General features: G+C 41.5%; 3 protein-coding genes and 1 long non-coding RNA gene across 4 annotated transcripts; 3 read left to right on the top strand and 1 right to left on the bottom strand.

The window, feature by feature from the left end:
• The first annotated feature begins 1,625 nt into the window (after positions 1–1,625).
• LOC4342803 (uncharacterized) lies at positions 1,626–4,038 on the top strand. Its single transcript, XM_015790016.3, has 2 exons — positions 1,626–1,782; positions 3,603–4,038. Exon 2 carries the CDS (start codon positions 3,614–3,616, stop codon positions 3,776–3,778), a length of 165 nt encoding a protein of 54 aa, XP_015645502.1. The 5' UTR covers positions 1,626–1,782; positions 3,603–3,613; the 3' UTR covers positions 3,779–4,038.
• Positions 4,039–6,786: 2,748 nt separating this feature from the next.
• Positions 6,787–10,246, top strand: LOC4342802 (ras-related protein RABE1c). The gene is made up of 8 exons (XM_015792161.2): positions 6,787–6,896; positions 8,534–8,606; positions 8,710–8,810; positions 8,902–8,967; positions 9,048–9,145; positions 9,506–9,568; positions 9,684–9,776; positions 9,855–10,246. The coding sequence occupies exons 1-8, from the start codon at positions 6,824–6,826 to the stop codon at positions 9,933–9,935; spliced, it is 648 nt and encodes a 215-aa protein (XP_015647647.1). The 5' UTR covers positions 6,787–6,823; the 3' UTR covers positions 9,936–10,246.
• LOC136357223 (uncharacterized) lies at positions 10,238–13,422 on the bottom strand. The gene is made up of 2 exons (XR_010742415.1): positions 13,270–13,422; positions 10,238–10,551 (listed from the first exon to the last, which is right to left on the bottom strand). It is a non-coding gene; the product is annotated as an uncharacterized lncRNA (long non-coding RNA).
• LOC4342801 (uncharacterized) lies at positions 11,113–14,195 on the top strand. Its single transcript, XM_015790164.3, has 3 exons — positions 11,113–11,765; positions 13,040–13,187; positions 13,276–14,195. Exons 1-3 carry the CDS (start codon positions 11,154–11,156, stop codon positions 14,004–14,006), a joined length of 1,491 nt encoding a protein of 496 aa, XP_015645650.1. The 5' UTR covers positions 11,113–11,153; the 3' UTR covers positions 14,007–14,195.
• Positions 14,196–15,894: the final 1,699 nt, after the last annotated feature.

Raw genomic sequence — 15,894 nt, 5'->3', positions numbered from 1 at the left:
TGTTATTTCAGACATGAAAAGAACAATCGTAGTAATGCCAGCTACGCCGATATATATGGCTTTGCACCCTGTATCTGCACATACCTGTGTTGCTGCTACTCATGATCTAGTAGTCCACCCAAATAGTAATTTTCAGATGGCAGTTGCATGATCAGAAATATCGTCAGTTGGAATGAGATTATGGGCAAAGATGATGGTTGGTATGCATTATTTGTTCAATGAGTTTTCTTTTTTGCTTGGTGCAGAATGCTTAGATCTCTGGGCCAAGATACTAAATTGGGTCATACAGGTACAGGCAATTGTTGGGAAAATGTAGGCATATCTGATGATCCTCTCCAGACTACAGTTACCGTCTGAGAATGTTGGCATATCTGATCTAACTCTGCTTTCTTCCTCATGTAACGTCTAGATCAGTGTACTATCTGCTCGATGGAATTGTGTGCGAAAATTTGTCTGTTTTATATCAGGCCTGTGTACAGGAGAAAGGGAGGAATTTTAGCCTGTTTTGAAGATTTTGCTAAGGTGGATAAAGGCATAAAAGCAACCATTGTTATTCTGGTGCTTACGGAATATAGAGCAGACAAATAGGCATTCATTTCAGAAATCTGACAGAGGAAGGTAGTCATGCCAGTAATCCTCTCTAGAGATTAGTTTCAAAAAATCATCCCGAGAGATTAACCGTTTGTTTTCAAGAATATACCTGTAACATTAATTTCATGTACTCTATCTTAGGTCCTATTTAATACAGCTTCTTATCTTAAATCCACGATAGATTTAAATTTTATATATTAAATTATGTGGTTTAAATAGGCAGGTCCAACAAATTTTGAATTCGGAGATGTGCCAAAGAGGTCTTATGGGTTCTTGGTTGTTCTTCACGAAACTTGGCAAAAATGATCGTCTATGAATTTCTTTTCAAGCTATCAAAAAGTTAACCCAGTTAGATATTGTTTGACCTCATAAACTCACATTGTATAAAATAGGATAGGTACTAAAATATGTAGACCTAAGTCGATAAACCTTTACTCAAATATAATACTCTTCTCAATGAACTCACGAAGTTTGATAAACCTTTACTCCAATCATGCTTGAGTTTCCAATTGATAATTTGAAGAGGATTAGGTAAGAGCCATCAGGCTAGACATACTTCTCTTCTTCTCCACTCTCCTCACCCTCTAGTGTTTTTCCTATTTCATATTTTAAGTTCCTTAACGGTTAAGTGCAAACCTTCATATAAAGGGAATTTTAGCCCAATACTTATCTCGCGTTTGTACTAAAGGTTATATATCGTTTTATTTTATTTAAGTTTGTTTCTATAAGTTTACAACGTCAACCATGGTAGCATGGCAAGACAATGCAGTGCCGCGGTGCAACGGAAATATTTGACCATCAAAAAGAGGTTCTCTACTATTTTTTTTTTCTAATATAAAGTTTTAAAAGTAAAAAAGATTCTGCACACCTATTCGTGTTGGAGGAATACTGTTTTACGATCCGGTTTCCACTTCTCACCCGATCCCTCTGACCTCCGTTTTACGAGTTCGGTTCGAACGGAACGGATCGGGGCGAAGGCGAGGCGAGTGTGTGCGAGACCCGAAATAAAAATAAATTAAAAAAAAATCTGCTTCAACGAGAGAACCCAGAAAAAAACCAGCAGAGAGAAGTCTCCAGATTCTAGGGTTGGGGAATCGCGGCGAGAGGAAGTAGCAGCGGCGGCGGCGGAGGGAGGGGAGGTGAACCAGCAGCCTGAGCAGGAGCGGCGGCGTCGGCGGCGGCGGATTCCAAGTGAGTAACGATCTCTCTCCCCACGTTGTTTGATTGAACCAAAACCCTAGGATAGTTGCGAGCGGTTGAATCAAGGCAAAGTTTATCGAGCTGTTTTTATGAAGGTTTAACCTTCACCTTGTAGTGGACTAGTAGCAAGTCGTGAAGTTTCTAAAAAGAAAATATAGTCCTGTTTAGATTGATGGGAATTGGGAAATTCGGGGGGGGGGGGGGGGGGGGGGTGTGAATCGCTGTGTGTGCTGTGAGCCACGCAGACTGCATTGCAATCCGATTTGCACGATTCAAGCACCGGATTGTAGATCATTGAGTAGATTTTGCCATCCTTATCAGTGGATTGATTTGGCTGCGTTTTCACCGCAGCTCTGGGTGATTGCTTTTTCTTGACCCATGGATGGCTATGATATTTAGGGGATCTAAAATTGGTTCTCAGCAATATGTTCTAGATTGGTTCTATATATTTTGGTTGTGTGTGATGCTCTGCTTTTTCTGGTCAATGCCATGCACAGAGAAAGTATTCACTATTTCATATGAAGTTCATGCCCAAGTGTCCATCACAATACCTGAGCAGAAGGGCCTCTAAATCCAATAGGCAAGAAAATACTTGGCAAAGGATCTGTCGTTCTTCTATGCTTTAACAAAACCTATCGATCTGCACTTCACCTTTTTTTGTTGTTGTTGCCCGATTTGGCTGTGGGATTCCCAACTTTGCCTCTCAATGCTGGTGGAGTGGCGGTGTGCTGGTTTCTTATAGCATTGAGGCCTATGCTTCCATTTTTTTTATTATGTCCTGGGACTGACTGATATGGTTATTTCGGTGAACCCTGGAGACTTAATTTTCTTTTTACCTATTTCTGCATAAAATAAGTTATTTCCTATGAAATATGTATGAATTTCCTGATAAAAGAAACCATAATGAATTCCTTGTGTTCCATACTACTATAGGCCCAACAATCCAAATGTGCTTCCCTGTGCTGTAAGCCTTAACTAGGAAAAGGATTTTATTTTTCCTTCATAAAAAATTCTGTAGGACTGAGCCCAGAATCTTATGTTAATTGACAAGAACTTCCAGAACCATTTCATATTTGCAAGTTCAAATGCCAAAAACATGATTTATTATTTGTATTCCAGCGCCCAGAATCTTGTCACGATTTACTTGAATTACACTATAACCATTCGGTATGTATGTACTATATGTTGTAAATGGTTTCCTAAACCCTGTTGGGATTCAGGTCGTTATGAATTATTTAGAGAAACTGAGCTCAATTTTTTCTGGGTATGATTAACAGTGTGCCTGACAGATTGTGCCCATTGCATCTGCCCAGCTGGGATGCCCATGAAGCATGCCTGATCTTGGCTTGCCCATGAAGCATAATTGATACAATATCAGCATTACTCCACAGTCCACAATACTAGTGAATTTAGTGCCTGTAGGGAATGTTTCAAGTCTAGTTGAAAAGCTAAATCAGTGCTACTCTTATGCTTGGATGGGGTATACTGTGGTGTGTTTTTAGCTTTCACAGATTGTATAAATATGTTTCTGTAGATGCTAAGAAACTTATCGCCTGTTGGAATTGTTTCAGGTCTTCTTGATGCTAAACTGGTGTTACTTAATTTTATTATGCTTAAATATGTTATTATGCCATGAGTTTGTTTAGCTTACACAACTTGCATTAATATGATTTGGAGAAAAATATTCTGGCAACAAATATAATAATGCTATCAGTTTTTATTCTGATCTCACAATCAATTCATGCTTGTTGGGTGCATTAAATCTGTATCTTGGATGATAGTACCAATTCATGCTTGTTGCTACTTGCCAGGTTTTGTTGCAATGGGTTTCTTCAGGACCAGCTTCACATTAATGTTTGGAATGGGATGTGGTGTCTATGTAGCTCAGAATTATGACGTCCCAAATGTCAAGAAGCTATTCAACACGTACATGTTCCTAGCCAAGCATATTGAGGAAACATATCGTAAGCCAAAGAGAGACGACTGATAGATTGCAAAGTTTTTTCTTGCATCACCCTTGGATTGTGAAGTATATCTCTGACATGATACAGAAAATGTAATCTCTTCAGAAGTTTCATAGGAAGTTTCTATTTCTCGACAACTGTTGAACTATGATCTTGGTTAGCTGTGAGATTCTACCGATGTAACAGTTTTGCGGATAATTTACCGGATGTCTAGTTGAGCACTTCTTTTTTGTTTGATTGCCAATTGTAGGCAAATGGAAAGTTTATGCTAATTTTTTTCAAATTTTTGTGGCCTGCCCGATTGTTTTTTTAATCTTCTCGCTTTGCCTCTTTGTATTGCAGCAGCCATTAGCCAAAACGACCCTTCTTTTCTCTAAATTGTTGTGCCAGATGACTTCTCCCTATTACTCCTGCATATCATTTCTGTTCCTTGTGTAAATCACTATCTGCTGATTTTTTATCAAACTTATTTTAACTTAAAACTGTCTTCTTCGTAAGCTTTGACCGATTATTTCTCTTAAAACATATTTGTGATGGTTGTATAAATATATGAAAACACTTTGAAATCTAATTGTTGCCTTGTTGGTCGTAATTCACAAAGTTTGAGGACAATCTATTTATCTTTCAATAGATTTGGAGTTTTAGGGTGTGTTTGGATAATGGGAAATGGGGGGTGGGATTGGGATTGGGAAATTAATGAAGAGTTAGGATTAAATGGATCATGGAGAATAAATGGTTAGGATTTAAAGATGGGTGGGAAATCATTTCCCTTTCCCATTTGCCAAACACTGCCTTAGATATTGTAGAAATTTCAACCAATACATATATCCCGTTTTGAATGAAATAAAAAAAGAATAATCATGTCAAAAATTGTAAATCTAGATAAACAAAGTTATAAAATCTAATTTTTAGGTGCTCTGTTATGAAGTATAAGTGCTCCATAACCAAGTATAAGGGCATCACCAATATATATGACAGTGATCCATATAGATGGGACCACATAAATAGTTTATCCCTATGGCAATATCTAGATACAAGGTATCATTAGGAGAAGAGAGAGGAGTAGAGATAGATAATATAATTTATTCCATATGGGTATCTTTTGCTATTTTTTCTATATGGACTAGTTGCACAATGGTAATAGGTGGCTGAATGGAATATTCTATTGCTTATGGACTACTTTTACACTACATTGTGGATACCCTAAGTGCGCTATGATTGAGTGTAACTACAAGTTAGATCTACATGAACACGAATCTCGATGAAAGATCCTAACAAAGAAAAATAAAAAAAATAGGAGCCCAAATATTCGTCATAACTAAAATAGTAAAACCCTTTTTTTAAAAAAAAATCACAAGATACCTTATAAAAATAAATAGAAACTTTGCTCCATGGAAGCACCTTATAAAAATACCTCCTAGCCCATTCTTTCTTTTTGAAACACGGTACCTGCACATACACGATACATGAGCACATACTAAACAATACTCCCTCCGTTCCATAATATAGGACGTAACTGGTTTTTGAAGTGCACCAGAATATAGGGCGTGCATGCACATGCAGCAAGCAGCATTAAAACAAAAGCATGAAACTTGGTGCGCTTTCAATGCGTGGAGTTAGCGCTTCGTTTCTTGGGTTGCTTATCTCTTGCAGATGCGAAGAGCTGCATGCATGCTGCACACGGGCAGATCGAAGCGTTGCATACGTCGTCACCTCGAGAAAACAGTTAAGCCTCCTTGGTATTAGGGTTTGAAGCAGTTGCGCCCTATATTAAGGAATGGAGGGAGTATATCTTAATATTAACGAACCTACAACAGTTACGGATGTCTTGCTATTGACGGATACATCACCTACACAAGGGATCTAACCCATCTAACCCACTGGGTTTCGCACCTTCTAGCGCATTCTAGAAGAGATGAAAATCTTTGACCTAACTAATTCCTATTGATTTCATCCGTGCATAATATTTACGGGTAATGGGAGCCGTGCATAATATTTACGAGCACTACGAATTAAACCTCTAGTGCTTCTTCATGTTTGGGCATTTGAACTACTCGCGGATATGGTATTATAAGAATTTTCATATAAATTTCACTTGAAGAAAACATCTTTCCACTCCATATATTTTTCATATTCATATAATCATATTGATGATTTCATAGGGTATAGTCCGGAATTTCAAACCGTGTGCAAATCCCCGATTCAGCAGTTCAAAACTTTTGGATTTTTTTAGAAATAATATTATTTTAATAAAGAATCGTGAAAATAGAGGTCTCTCAACTAAAATCACGAGTTTATTACCCTGTTGAACAACCAAAGTTCAGCAGAGTACATATCGAACAATTTTAATACGATTAGTACTGAATGTACCACATCAGTTTGTTCGATATGGTTGTTAGTGTATTTTTTAAAAAATAAAAATATATGAAAAGAGAACATCCATGCAGGAGGCAAGGTTGTTCAATAGGTCCTCCCACCCAACACCCAACTGCAATGGCAGACTGTGCACTGCACCATGAGCTTTTAAATTTTATTTTTTAGCACGTAACACCTACGAACAACCGTAGTTTGACAGGTACTTATCGAACAATATGGTTTTAGTCGGTCGATCTATATTTTTACAATTTTCTATTAAATAGTATTATTTCTAAAAAAATTCAAAAATTTCAAACCTCGTATAAATAAATCCATGCTCCATCAAACCAACAAACTGGAGAGAGATTTCATTTCTCACCCGCGTCCGCGTGTATAAGTGAAAATCCATCCGATTTAAAAGTCCACGGTGGACCGGTTCCACCACCACCACCCTCCTTCCTTCCTTCCTTCCCCTTCTCTCTCTCTCTCTCCCCCTCCCTCCGATCTCGCCGCGTCCGTGTCCCCTCGCCGCCGCAGCCAGCGTCGAGGGCTCGGCGACCGGAGGAGGAGAGGCCGGAACCCGCCGCCGCCGCCGCCGCCTCCGCCTGTAGCGAGATCGCTCGATCCGGTTCGCCTCCCGCGCGCCAGTCCGCCAGCCCAGTTCGATCCGTTGAGGGGGAGGGGACGCTCTAGTGTGGGGATTGGGGGAATCGATGGCGGCGCCGCCGGCGAGGGCTCGGGCCGACTACGATTACCTCATCAAGCTGCTCCTCATCGGCGACAGCGGTACGTAGCTGAATCTGCGCCATCCCGCTCGCTCTCCCCTCGCCGCGCGCTCGGCGATCGATCCCGCGCAGCGCGCGCGAGATCTGGTTGGGTTTCACCTGCGAATTTGAGTTCCGATTCGGTGGGATTGTTGGTGTGAGGTGAGTTTGGGGGTGGGGGGATCTGGGTCGGGGTGGATCGCTGAGGCCGGTTTGATCAGCCGACATGGTGCTTTGCGCTCAAGCTCGCGTGGAACAGCTACCCGATTCGGTGAATCGGATTACCGTACATTTTCGACGTTTTGGTGCAAGATGAGCCTGGAGTGATTTCGTGCATGCACCGACAAGTTGCATATGTTCCACTCAGGAGCTATGCTGAAGACCCAAAGTTGCTTCAAGCACAGGAATTGTGAATGTTGACTGTACAAGAGCTTTTTTTTTTTCCTTTTCTGTTTGTTACTTTGAAATTTTTTATTATCAATGTTCAATTGCTCATGAAAATGCACAATATACATGCGGTTATCTTAACAATAGACATCACTGCAGTAAGACTACTCAAAATTTATGTATAAACCTTTCTATGACTGTTATTGTTTGTTGCGAACTTGCGATGTGAAAACATTGTGAATGTTTAAGCTTCCTTTCGTTCCTTATCCTTGATTAAGCAAACTCTGAATGCATTAATAGCTCTGTCACGTCTACTCAGTTGAATCAAAGTGAGTAAAGAAACTCATGATCCCTTGTATGTCGACTTGTGAGCTGATAAGCATTTTTCAACTCTCTTCCTTAATACAGTTCTGCAACACGGATCTCAAACTACTTAGTAGTATGTCTTCTGTCTTGACTTAGCTAGTTAATGTCACACTGATATATCATCTAGCTACTCCTTCTGTGATTTTTATCGGGGACATTTTAATTCCAGAAAGTCAAAATTTGTAGGTTTTGACCAACAATTAGTCAAACTACAAGCGCATTTAGTGTATGAAGTAAAATGCTGATCTCATTCAGTAGCATATGCCATACGTTGTGGCTACACCATCATTAAAATTATGGGAAAAATACATATACTGGTTTCTCAATGAATGTTACTTAATTGAGTTTTCTGGGAACTGGGAAGCCAATAAAAAGAAACACAGAAGTGCTTACTTCTTCTCTCTAGTTCCATTGTCCTTGATAATTTATTTTGTACTTTTTGGGTGCTGCTTTTTCAGTCAGTAACAATTCTATGGTCGTTTGTAACAAAAAAGAAGTGCAATATTTTTTTTTTGATTTGCACTTCTTTTGATCTTCTTTGCCTAAAATAACAGTTTGCTTACCACAGGGTATGATATGATATGATATCCATATTATCATTAAAACCAGATCTATCTTTGTATTTAGACGGTTACTAAATTTTAATTATTGAGAAGAAGCCAAGCTGGCTAGCTTAAGTGTTGTGTAGATGTTCTAGTGGAAAATGTGAAATGATATATGTTTGTTGAATGTATGACTTGATCGTATATTGGTATCCGTTTTACATTTCCACTTTATCTTCATCAAGTTGTTTTTCATGGACTCGCTATCGTGCTTGTTGTAAACATACTATAACCTGTAGGACTAATCATATGTCTGATAATGCACCTGACTTTCTTTTTTTTTTAAAAAAAAATCCTTGTATAGGTGTTGGGAAAAGTTGTCTCCTCCTACGGTTCTCTGATGGTTCCTTCACCACCAGTTTTATTACCACCATCGGGTAAGTGCTGTACAAGTTAGAAAAGAAGCTTTTGACTGGATTATTGTTGTACAAGTTATTGCAGTGCATCTAAAAACTTTTTTATTTTTAATTCTTGAAAAAGGATTGATTTCAAAATAAGAACAATCGAACTGGATGGTAAACGGATTAAACTTCAAATCTGGGATACAGCTGGTCAAGAACGTTTCCGAACTATTACAACTGGTATGGTTGTTTATTTTCAGTTGAAGTCAAGTTTGTTTTGAACAATTACATGGATATACTGCTGTTCATCTGAATACTTTGTGCAATGCAGCCTACTACAGGGGAGCAATGGGTATTTTGCTTGTTTATGATGTCACCGACGAGTCATCATTTAATAGTACCGACTCTTTCACTTCTGCTAATCTTCTGTTATGGCACTTCACCTTCCACTTCTGATCTTGGTGGTGTTATTGACAGATATAAGAAACTGGATTAGGAACATAGAGCAACATGCTTCCGATAATGTGAACAAGATTTTGGTAGGCAACAAAGCTGACATGGATGAAAGCAAAAGGGTATGTTCTGCTCAGTAACTATTTCTCATATAACCTTTGCAAGAAAGTACAGACTATCAAAGTATGTGTTCCATACAAGCATATAATGCTGTTTTAACACAATGATATATATGATGAGTAGCAATAATTTATAGAACTAAAATGCAGAATAGCAATTAAAATCAAGACGTGAAAAAGCTCAATGCAAAAAATAAAAGCAATTAAATGTTTGGTATTTTGTTGTTCCATTCTCAATGTATGAAAGCTATCTTTCTGGTGCTATGGTATATAGCGTTATCTTGGGGATTACTCCAGTCTTCAAATTATTATTTTGGACACCTTTTGGCTTAATTTTTAATTGGTTGTATTATATTAACACAGGCCGTACCAACTTCAAAGGGGCAAGCACTTGCTGATGAATATGGCATCAAGTTCTTTGAAACGGTTAGTTGTTAATCTGTTTTAATATCTGCGCTTCTGTCTTAATAATATGTAACCAGTTGTGCAATGCACGGTTTCTCATATAATTACACGTGCATAATTTGTTTGTTGGCTACAGAGTGCAAAGACAAACCTGAATGTCGAGCAGGTTTTCTTTTCAATAGCAAGGGATATTAAGCAAAGACTTGCGGAGACTGATTCCAAGACTGAGGTATAAATCTCCATCTTCTCTTCCCTTCAAAATTAGCAACATGATACTTGAAGGTTATTTAACATGCTCGATTTTCAGGATCGCACGATCAAGATCAACAAACCAGAGGGTGATGCTGAGGCCACAACTTTGCAGAAATCTGCATGCTGTGGATCGTGAGTGTTATGTTGTCGGATGGAAGATAAAATAGTGATCATAGTATCATACAACGCTTGTAACTTTTATCCTTTGCCTTTCTTGTGACCTATCCTCGTGCCTCCTTTACGTTAAAATTGCAATTGCTGGTATTCGGACTTCTGTGTTCAGTTGTGACTTACACTGGTAAAAAAAAGTAACTTTGCTGTAGCACAATAAGATTGGTGGAGCTGATGTTACGGTTTCCAGAAGTTGTCCATCAGGAGACTACTGGGTAGCCATTTCAGTTCAGTTATTATAGGAGTAAAGGGCAGGGCATGCAATTCTTTCGACCATTATTACTGGGTTCCATAGGTTTCTTTATTTCTTGATTCGTCGTGTAACAGCATATATTCCTGTAGTGAGACATACGTGCCACTCTCCGTACAAGGTTGCAGAATATCTGGTCATATCATTTCTGGTAAATGCACGTTTAGTACAAATTGTTATACAAAGCAGTTCCACATATCTGCTGCTCGACCCGATCAATTGTCACGCTAATTTAGTTCAGATATGTAGGAGTAGGGGTGGGCATTTGGTGAGACTGATCAATTTGGTCTCGGTCTTTCTTTTTTGAAATTTCTGTCATCACCGAAATCCACTGCAAAATATTCAGTAGTTATATGACCAAAGTTGGAAGTATAATTTAGTCTAAATATGACTCAACTTGATGATTAATCAAATATAAATTGCATACATGAAAAACATGGACAAACAAGCAATTTTGGTCCTTATATGCCAAAAAGATTTGCTTGAGTCACAATTCCATTTTCTAAAAGGAACAAAAACGAACATTCTCATACTCTCATTTGGCATTGGTATAGCACGACAAGGTGAAAATGCATATCATTATGGTGCACCGTGGCCTTAAAACGGTTTCAAAACGGTTTCGCTGAAAAATATTCGGGGTAATATGGATGGAATTGTTTTTAGAAAATGGTACTATATTTCATAACGTGGCTTGTGCAAAACTAATTTTTCCTCACTTTTTTAATATGATCAGATTTTTCTATTATTATTATTATTATTTTACTCGTTACTCAATAACCTGATTAGTAGTCTCTTTAGTACTACTACATCCTATAAATTCATAATTCACATCGATACCCTTGCCTCTGAACGCATTTTCTCCTCCACTCCCTCAACTTCTCAAGAATTTTGACCTAGCCCCCGCTTCCCGTTTCTTCCAATCTTCCCGCCTCAATGGCGCCCGGTTCAGCAAAAGACCGGGACGGCCACACCACCGAACCGGTTCTTGGGCGCGGGGACTACGAGGCGGCCCACCAGAAGCCCAGCGCCGCCGCCGCCGCCAACGCGCCCTCGCGACCGCCGCCGCCACCGCGCGTCGCCAAGAGTCTGCCCCGTGAGCAGCCCGGAGGTCGGGGCAGCGGCCGCGGTGCCGAGGGTTCGGCCTCTGCCTCCCCGGTGGCGGTGGGTGACCGGGAGGGAAAGAAGACCTCCACGGCAACTCAGGGCGGCGGCCATGCCTCCTCGTCGCCGCGGCGCCTCGGCGAGAAGCTGGCCCGCGACCACCCCGGAGGCGGAGGCCGCGGCGCCGAGGGATTGGCCTCTGCTGCCTTCCCGGTGGTCGACCGGAAGGGAAAGAGGAAGGTGTGCGCGGCAAGCGAGGGTGCCGCCAGCTCGTCCTCGCCGCCCTTCGAGAGGCTGAGCGGTGAGGAGCTAGGAGCAGGAGCAGGAGGGCGCGGCACCGAGGCATCGACCTCCGCCTCTGCTGCGGCGGTGGTGGATCAGGACGAGAGAGAAGTCCGCGAGTGGCCAAGATTTGCTCTTCTCAGCAATTCACACCTTCTAGAGGTAATTTTTCACTTCTTGCTTTTCTTGGGTGGGGTGGGGGTCTAATGATGATATGTTTAATTCTTGATTCATGTGCGTTTCATGTTTGCTGCAATGTTAAATTAGGATATTGGATTTCTTGATTTCTGTTTGTTGAGGTGAAACCATATCTCATTTAGTGTAATTCGGCTGCCTGTGTAATTTGGGGATACACATGTACATGCTCATGGTCATGCTATTATTGCTGTCATATTTTGTGATAAGAAATCAAGAAGTCCTGAAGCCATCTATTCTTGAGATTTCGTGCACACCTGGAATATTTCCAGAAAAAGTAAGCTGAAGTTTACTCAATTTTCTAGTTTACGCTGGGCATTCCTGTGTCAATTTTTTTGTTGGGAATGTGGCATTTGGGATCCTAGCGTTTGGGTGAAATGTTGGGATTATTACGTTGCTTACATGCGGTTCTTGTGTCAACGTGGTTTGTTGTAATTTGGAACTGGAACCTTTGGTGTCATTCATTTCTATCAATCCTGTGGATTTGCTGTAATCCAGAGATTTTCTTGGTTTAAATGATTAGGTATCCAGAGTAGAGTCGAAATTACTTAAGAAAAATGTTTGGGGGTGGAAATCGGCCTTTTGTTTTGACTGTATTAAACACGTGCTACGAAACTTTGATACATGCAACAACTATATCTTGTGCTTTGTTGAAACATTTGAGATTTAGTTGCTCTTGATTGCGCTAAGCCGGTTTGCCGTTTACTGTGATGCATTTTCGTTGAACTGTAAAAGCATGGGAGATTATTTGTTTATATCACAACATAAGAAATTTTACATTCAAATGATTGAGCTTTTAGTCTTGTTAAATGGTGTTACAGATGAAGTTAATATAAATGTGTACATGGAATTTGGCAATGTGGAATTAATTGGCCACTAGTAAATCACTTAGATCACTGTTAGGTTGAAAGATTCAGCCTCTGTTACATTTTTTTTTCTTGTTTTCTGGAATGCTTGGTCTTAGTATTTCTTCAGTTGCAACCTTATGTACACTACCAGGTTTGACTGATTGACTCATTATAAAAATGAAAGTGTATGATTTAAAAAATTGTGAATATTTGGATGTGTATTTCAGAACGCAACCAGTGGATATGTTCATTTTTCTGGTACATCCCTAGTAAAAAAAAGGCATGATATACACGAGGTCTTGTACGACTAAATCTCTTTTATGGATACTATAAAATAGTAAGTTTAACTATGGATTCTAGTTGCATACACTAATTTCACTCTTTTTTTGTCAGATTGGTGCAAGATGTGAGGGACACAAGGATCTTAGTGCTGATGCTCAAGAAAGCACCTATACTGTAGTGAGCTCTGTGGTTCGTAACTTCTCCGCGGACTTCAGTTGGTGGTCCATAATGGGTAATCCCATGAAACAAACAATACCAAGTGAGTACTAACCAGAATTGATTTCTCACTTCGTAAAGTAGGCCAAGAGATTAATTAACCATGCCTTGTGTTTGTGTTTTACCTGCAGATACCTGCACCATTTTAGCATGTGCTGTATGCATTGAAGCGCTACATCGTTTGGAGTGGGAGCGGCTGCACGGTCCTGGTACCTTCCTGTGCCGGGCTGCAGCTCCTCGCAAGCTCCGCAGGGCCTGCATACGGGATGATATTTTGCACCCAGAGGAGGGAGTCGAATCAAAGAAAATGGTTCTTTTACTGAAAAAGATAAAGGGCATGGGTGGTATTCGCACAACCAATGCTCCACCACCAGCCCCCTTTCTCCTCCCGCTCAAATCGTGGCGGATGTACCGCCAAAAAGGTAGTCTCACACGAGAGCGCGCTGTGCACCTCCTGCGCACGGGTGGCCCTTACATTGGAATCATTCGGGTGTCCCTCCTATACCACTTTATTGATGCCTCAGTTAATGATGAACTAGTCTATAGGTGGGTACCCCCTGAGTTGAGAACTGCTGCAGACGTCTGGCTGATTGACGCTCTTGTTGCGGGAAGGGCCACGGACAATGATATCTGTGATTTGATCAGTGAGACAAATGGTAACCACGTTATTGTCTGTTATGGTTACAGACATCGTGGAGGGGAGCTACAGATTCTTATATTGGATAACCATGCGCAGACTGGGCCAAGTAGGTGGATCGGATTTGAGGAGCTGGAGAAAGTGTGTGTACTGAGGGTAGATCCTCTCCCTCTGGATCTGGATCAACTTAATCCTTTGCCAGTGTATCCTATTAGTGGTTGTTAGGCAGATAAATAAGTAGTTTGTATGATAAAAAAGTCCTTTGCCAGTGTATCCTATTAGTGGTTGTTAGGCGGATACATAAGTAGTTTGTATGATAAAAAAGTTGTGTTTCAGTTGATTTTTGAACCTCTATGGAGCCTACTAAATTTGTCACACTTCACCTTACCAAATAGTAGTACAAAGTTTGCCACACTTCAACTTGGTTTGGTTTCGCCCTAAAGTTTCTAGCCACATGTTGCCACACTTGTGTATGTCTTGTGGCAAAATAAAGCGTTGCACCTTCGGCAGCCAACCGAACAACCTCTAGATTTGTTAAATTTTTAGTTCTGACTTTCAGTTGGCTCTCCGTTTTTAGTTTTGACTTTCAGTTGGCTCTCCATGCATGTTGTGTATTTAAGCTTTCTTGTCTATTATCTATTTTTGCCAATATAAATATAAAACGCTAAGGTGCACTATTTTTGCCAATATAAATATAAAACGCTAAGGTGCTGCATGCACATTGACATTTTTTAGCTATTCATAAGCTGATACTCCATTTCTTGTAATTCCTTGAATAAACAAAACATGGAACCTATACAATTACATGCAGTAACGAGAAATTAGATATTGCGCCACTCCTAAAAAAGGGTTTCGCTAGAATGCTACTCCACCAAATCGTTTTGTTAAAAAGAGACTCCGTAGCGTTGTCAACCCGCTACCATGCCATATTTACCATTTAATGGGATTTTCTCCTTTTTTTTCATAGCTGATCTGACCAAAATACCCATACGGTTGGTTGAACAAAGTCGAGCTGGTGTAGCCATTCATCCTCGCCGCGTCGTAGTTCTCGTTGACAAGGGCTGCCGCTTTGCTTAGGCACCATTGTAGATTCGTGTGGCTGGAGTTATGGAGGCGTTGTCGTTGCCGTCGTAGTCACCCTTTCATTTCCTCCTCCCACCCGCATGGCTGAATGTCACACCCTGAAGTTCTTTCTCAAGCCTAAATTGAATTTATAAATCACCTAGAGAAAATATCGGTGTAAAAGCAAGAGAGAAACCCTAATAAATTAATGCAAATAATAATCGGAATTGGCATGTGGAATTTTTCTTGAGTTCTACATGTCGAAATATCCTAACAAGATTTTTAGTGGAATTTTTAGAGCTCTAGAAATAATTTAAACCAATTAAAAATAAGCACAAGCAATATTTAATCTCAAGAAAATTCATTTCCTCCTTTTTCTTTTCCTTTTTCCCCTTTTTTCTTTTTCGAATGGGCCGCCGGCCCATTCTCTTCCTCCTCCCCCTCCCCGCTGGGCCGGCCGAAGGCCACGGCCTAGCCGGCCGCCCGAGCCCCCTCCTCTCTCCCGGGGTTGTCGACAGGTGGGGCCCACCTGTCGAGTCCTCCCCCAACCTCCAGCCGCCGCCGCGCATCCCGCAACCGCCGCCGCCCCCTCGCGCCCGCGCTTCCCGGGCCACGTTGCCCACGTCGCCACCCGCGCCCGCTTTCCCCGCGACCCCGCGCCCACTCCCTCTCTCTCTCCCGCCCGCGCCCACGCCGAAACGGCCGGGATTCAATTTTGAATCCCGCCGGCCACGCCCTCTCTCCTCCACCACCCCACGTCGGCCGGCGAAATCGGGCTACTCCCGGCCACGTCCGAGCCCCTTCTCCCCTATTTAAGCATCCCCGCTCTCCCCCTCTCTCTTTTTCCCCATTTCGCCGAGCTCTCCCGTGCCCTCTATCGCCCTAGCGCCGTCGCCCTCCTCTCCGCCGCCGCCGCCGCCGCCGCTCCGGTAGCCGCTAGCCGCCGCGCCGAGCCGAGCCGTCGCCGCCGTCGGGTTCGCAAGCCCGATGGCCACGCCGTCCGCCTCTCCGCCGCCGCTTTCCACTGCGGGAACCCCGTTCGCACCGCACG

The sequence above is a fragment of the Oryza sativa genome, chromosome 7, assembly GCF_034140825.1.
Source record: "Oryza sativa Japonica Group chromosome 7, ASM3414082v1".
NCBI lineage: Eukaryota > Viridiplantae > Streptophyta > Magnoliopsida > Poales > Poaceae > Oryza > Oryza sativa.
Note: the sequence above shows the minus strand (reverse complement) of the source record. Positions and strands in the feature narration are given on the sequence as shown.

Excerpts from the sequence above, each read along its gene's own strand:
- LOC4342803 (XM_015790016.3), top strand. The coding sequence starts at position 3,614 with ATGGGTTTCTTCAGGACCAGCTTCACATTAATGTTTGGAATGGGATGT.
- LOC4342802 (XM_015792161.2), top strand. The coding sequence starts at position 6,824 with ATGGCGGCGCCGCCGGCGAGGGCTCGGGCCGACTACGATTACCTCATC. Across the intron at positions 6,897-8,533 it reads GCTCCTCATCGGCGACAGCG|GTGTTGGGAAAAGTTGTCTC; the intron begins GTACGTAGCTGA and ends ATCCTTGTATAG. Across the intron at positions 9,569-9,683 it reads GCATCAAGTTCTTTGAAACG|AGTGCAAAGACAAACCTGAA; the intron begins GTTAGTTGTTAA and ends TGTTGGCTACAG.
- LOC4342801 (XM_015790164.3), top strand. The coding sequence starts at position 11,154 with ATGGCGCCCGGTTCAGCAAAAGACCGGGACGGCCACACCACCGAACCG. Across the intron at positions 11,766-13,039 it reads GCAATTCACACCTTCTAGAG|ATTGGTGCAAGATGTGAGGG; the intron begins GTAATTTTTCAC and ends TTTTTTTGTCAG. Across the intron at positions 13,188-13,275 it reads CATGAAACAAACAATACCAA|ATACCTGCACCATTTTAGCA; the intron begins GTGAGTACTAAC and ends TTTTACCTGCAG.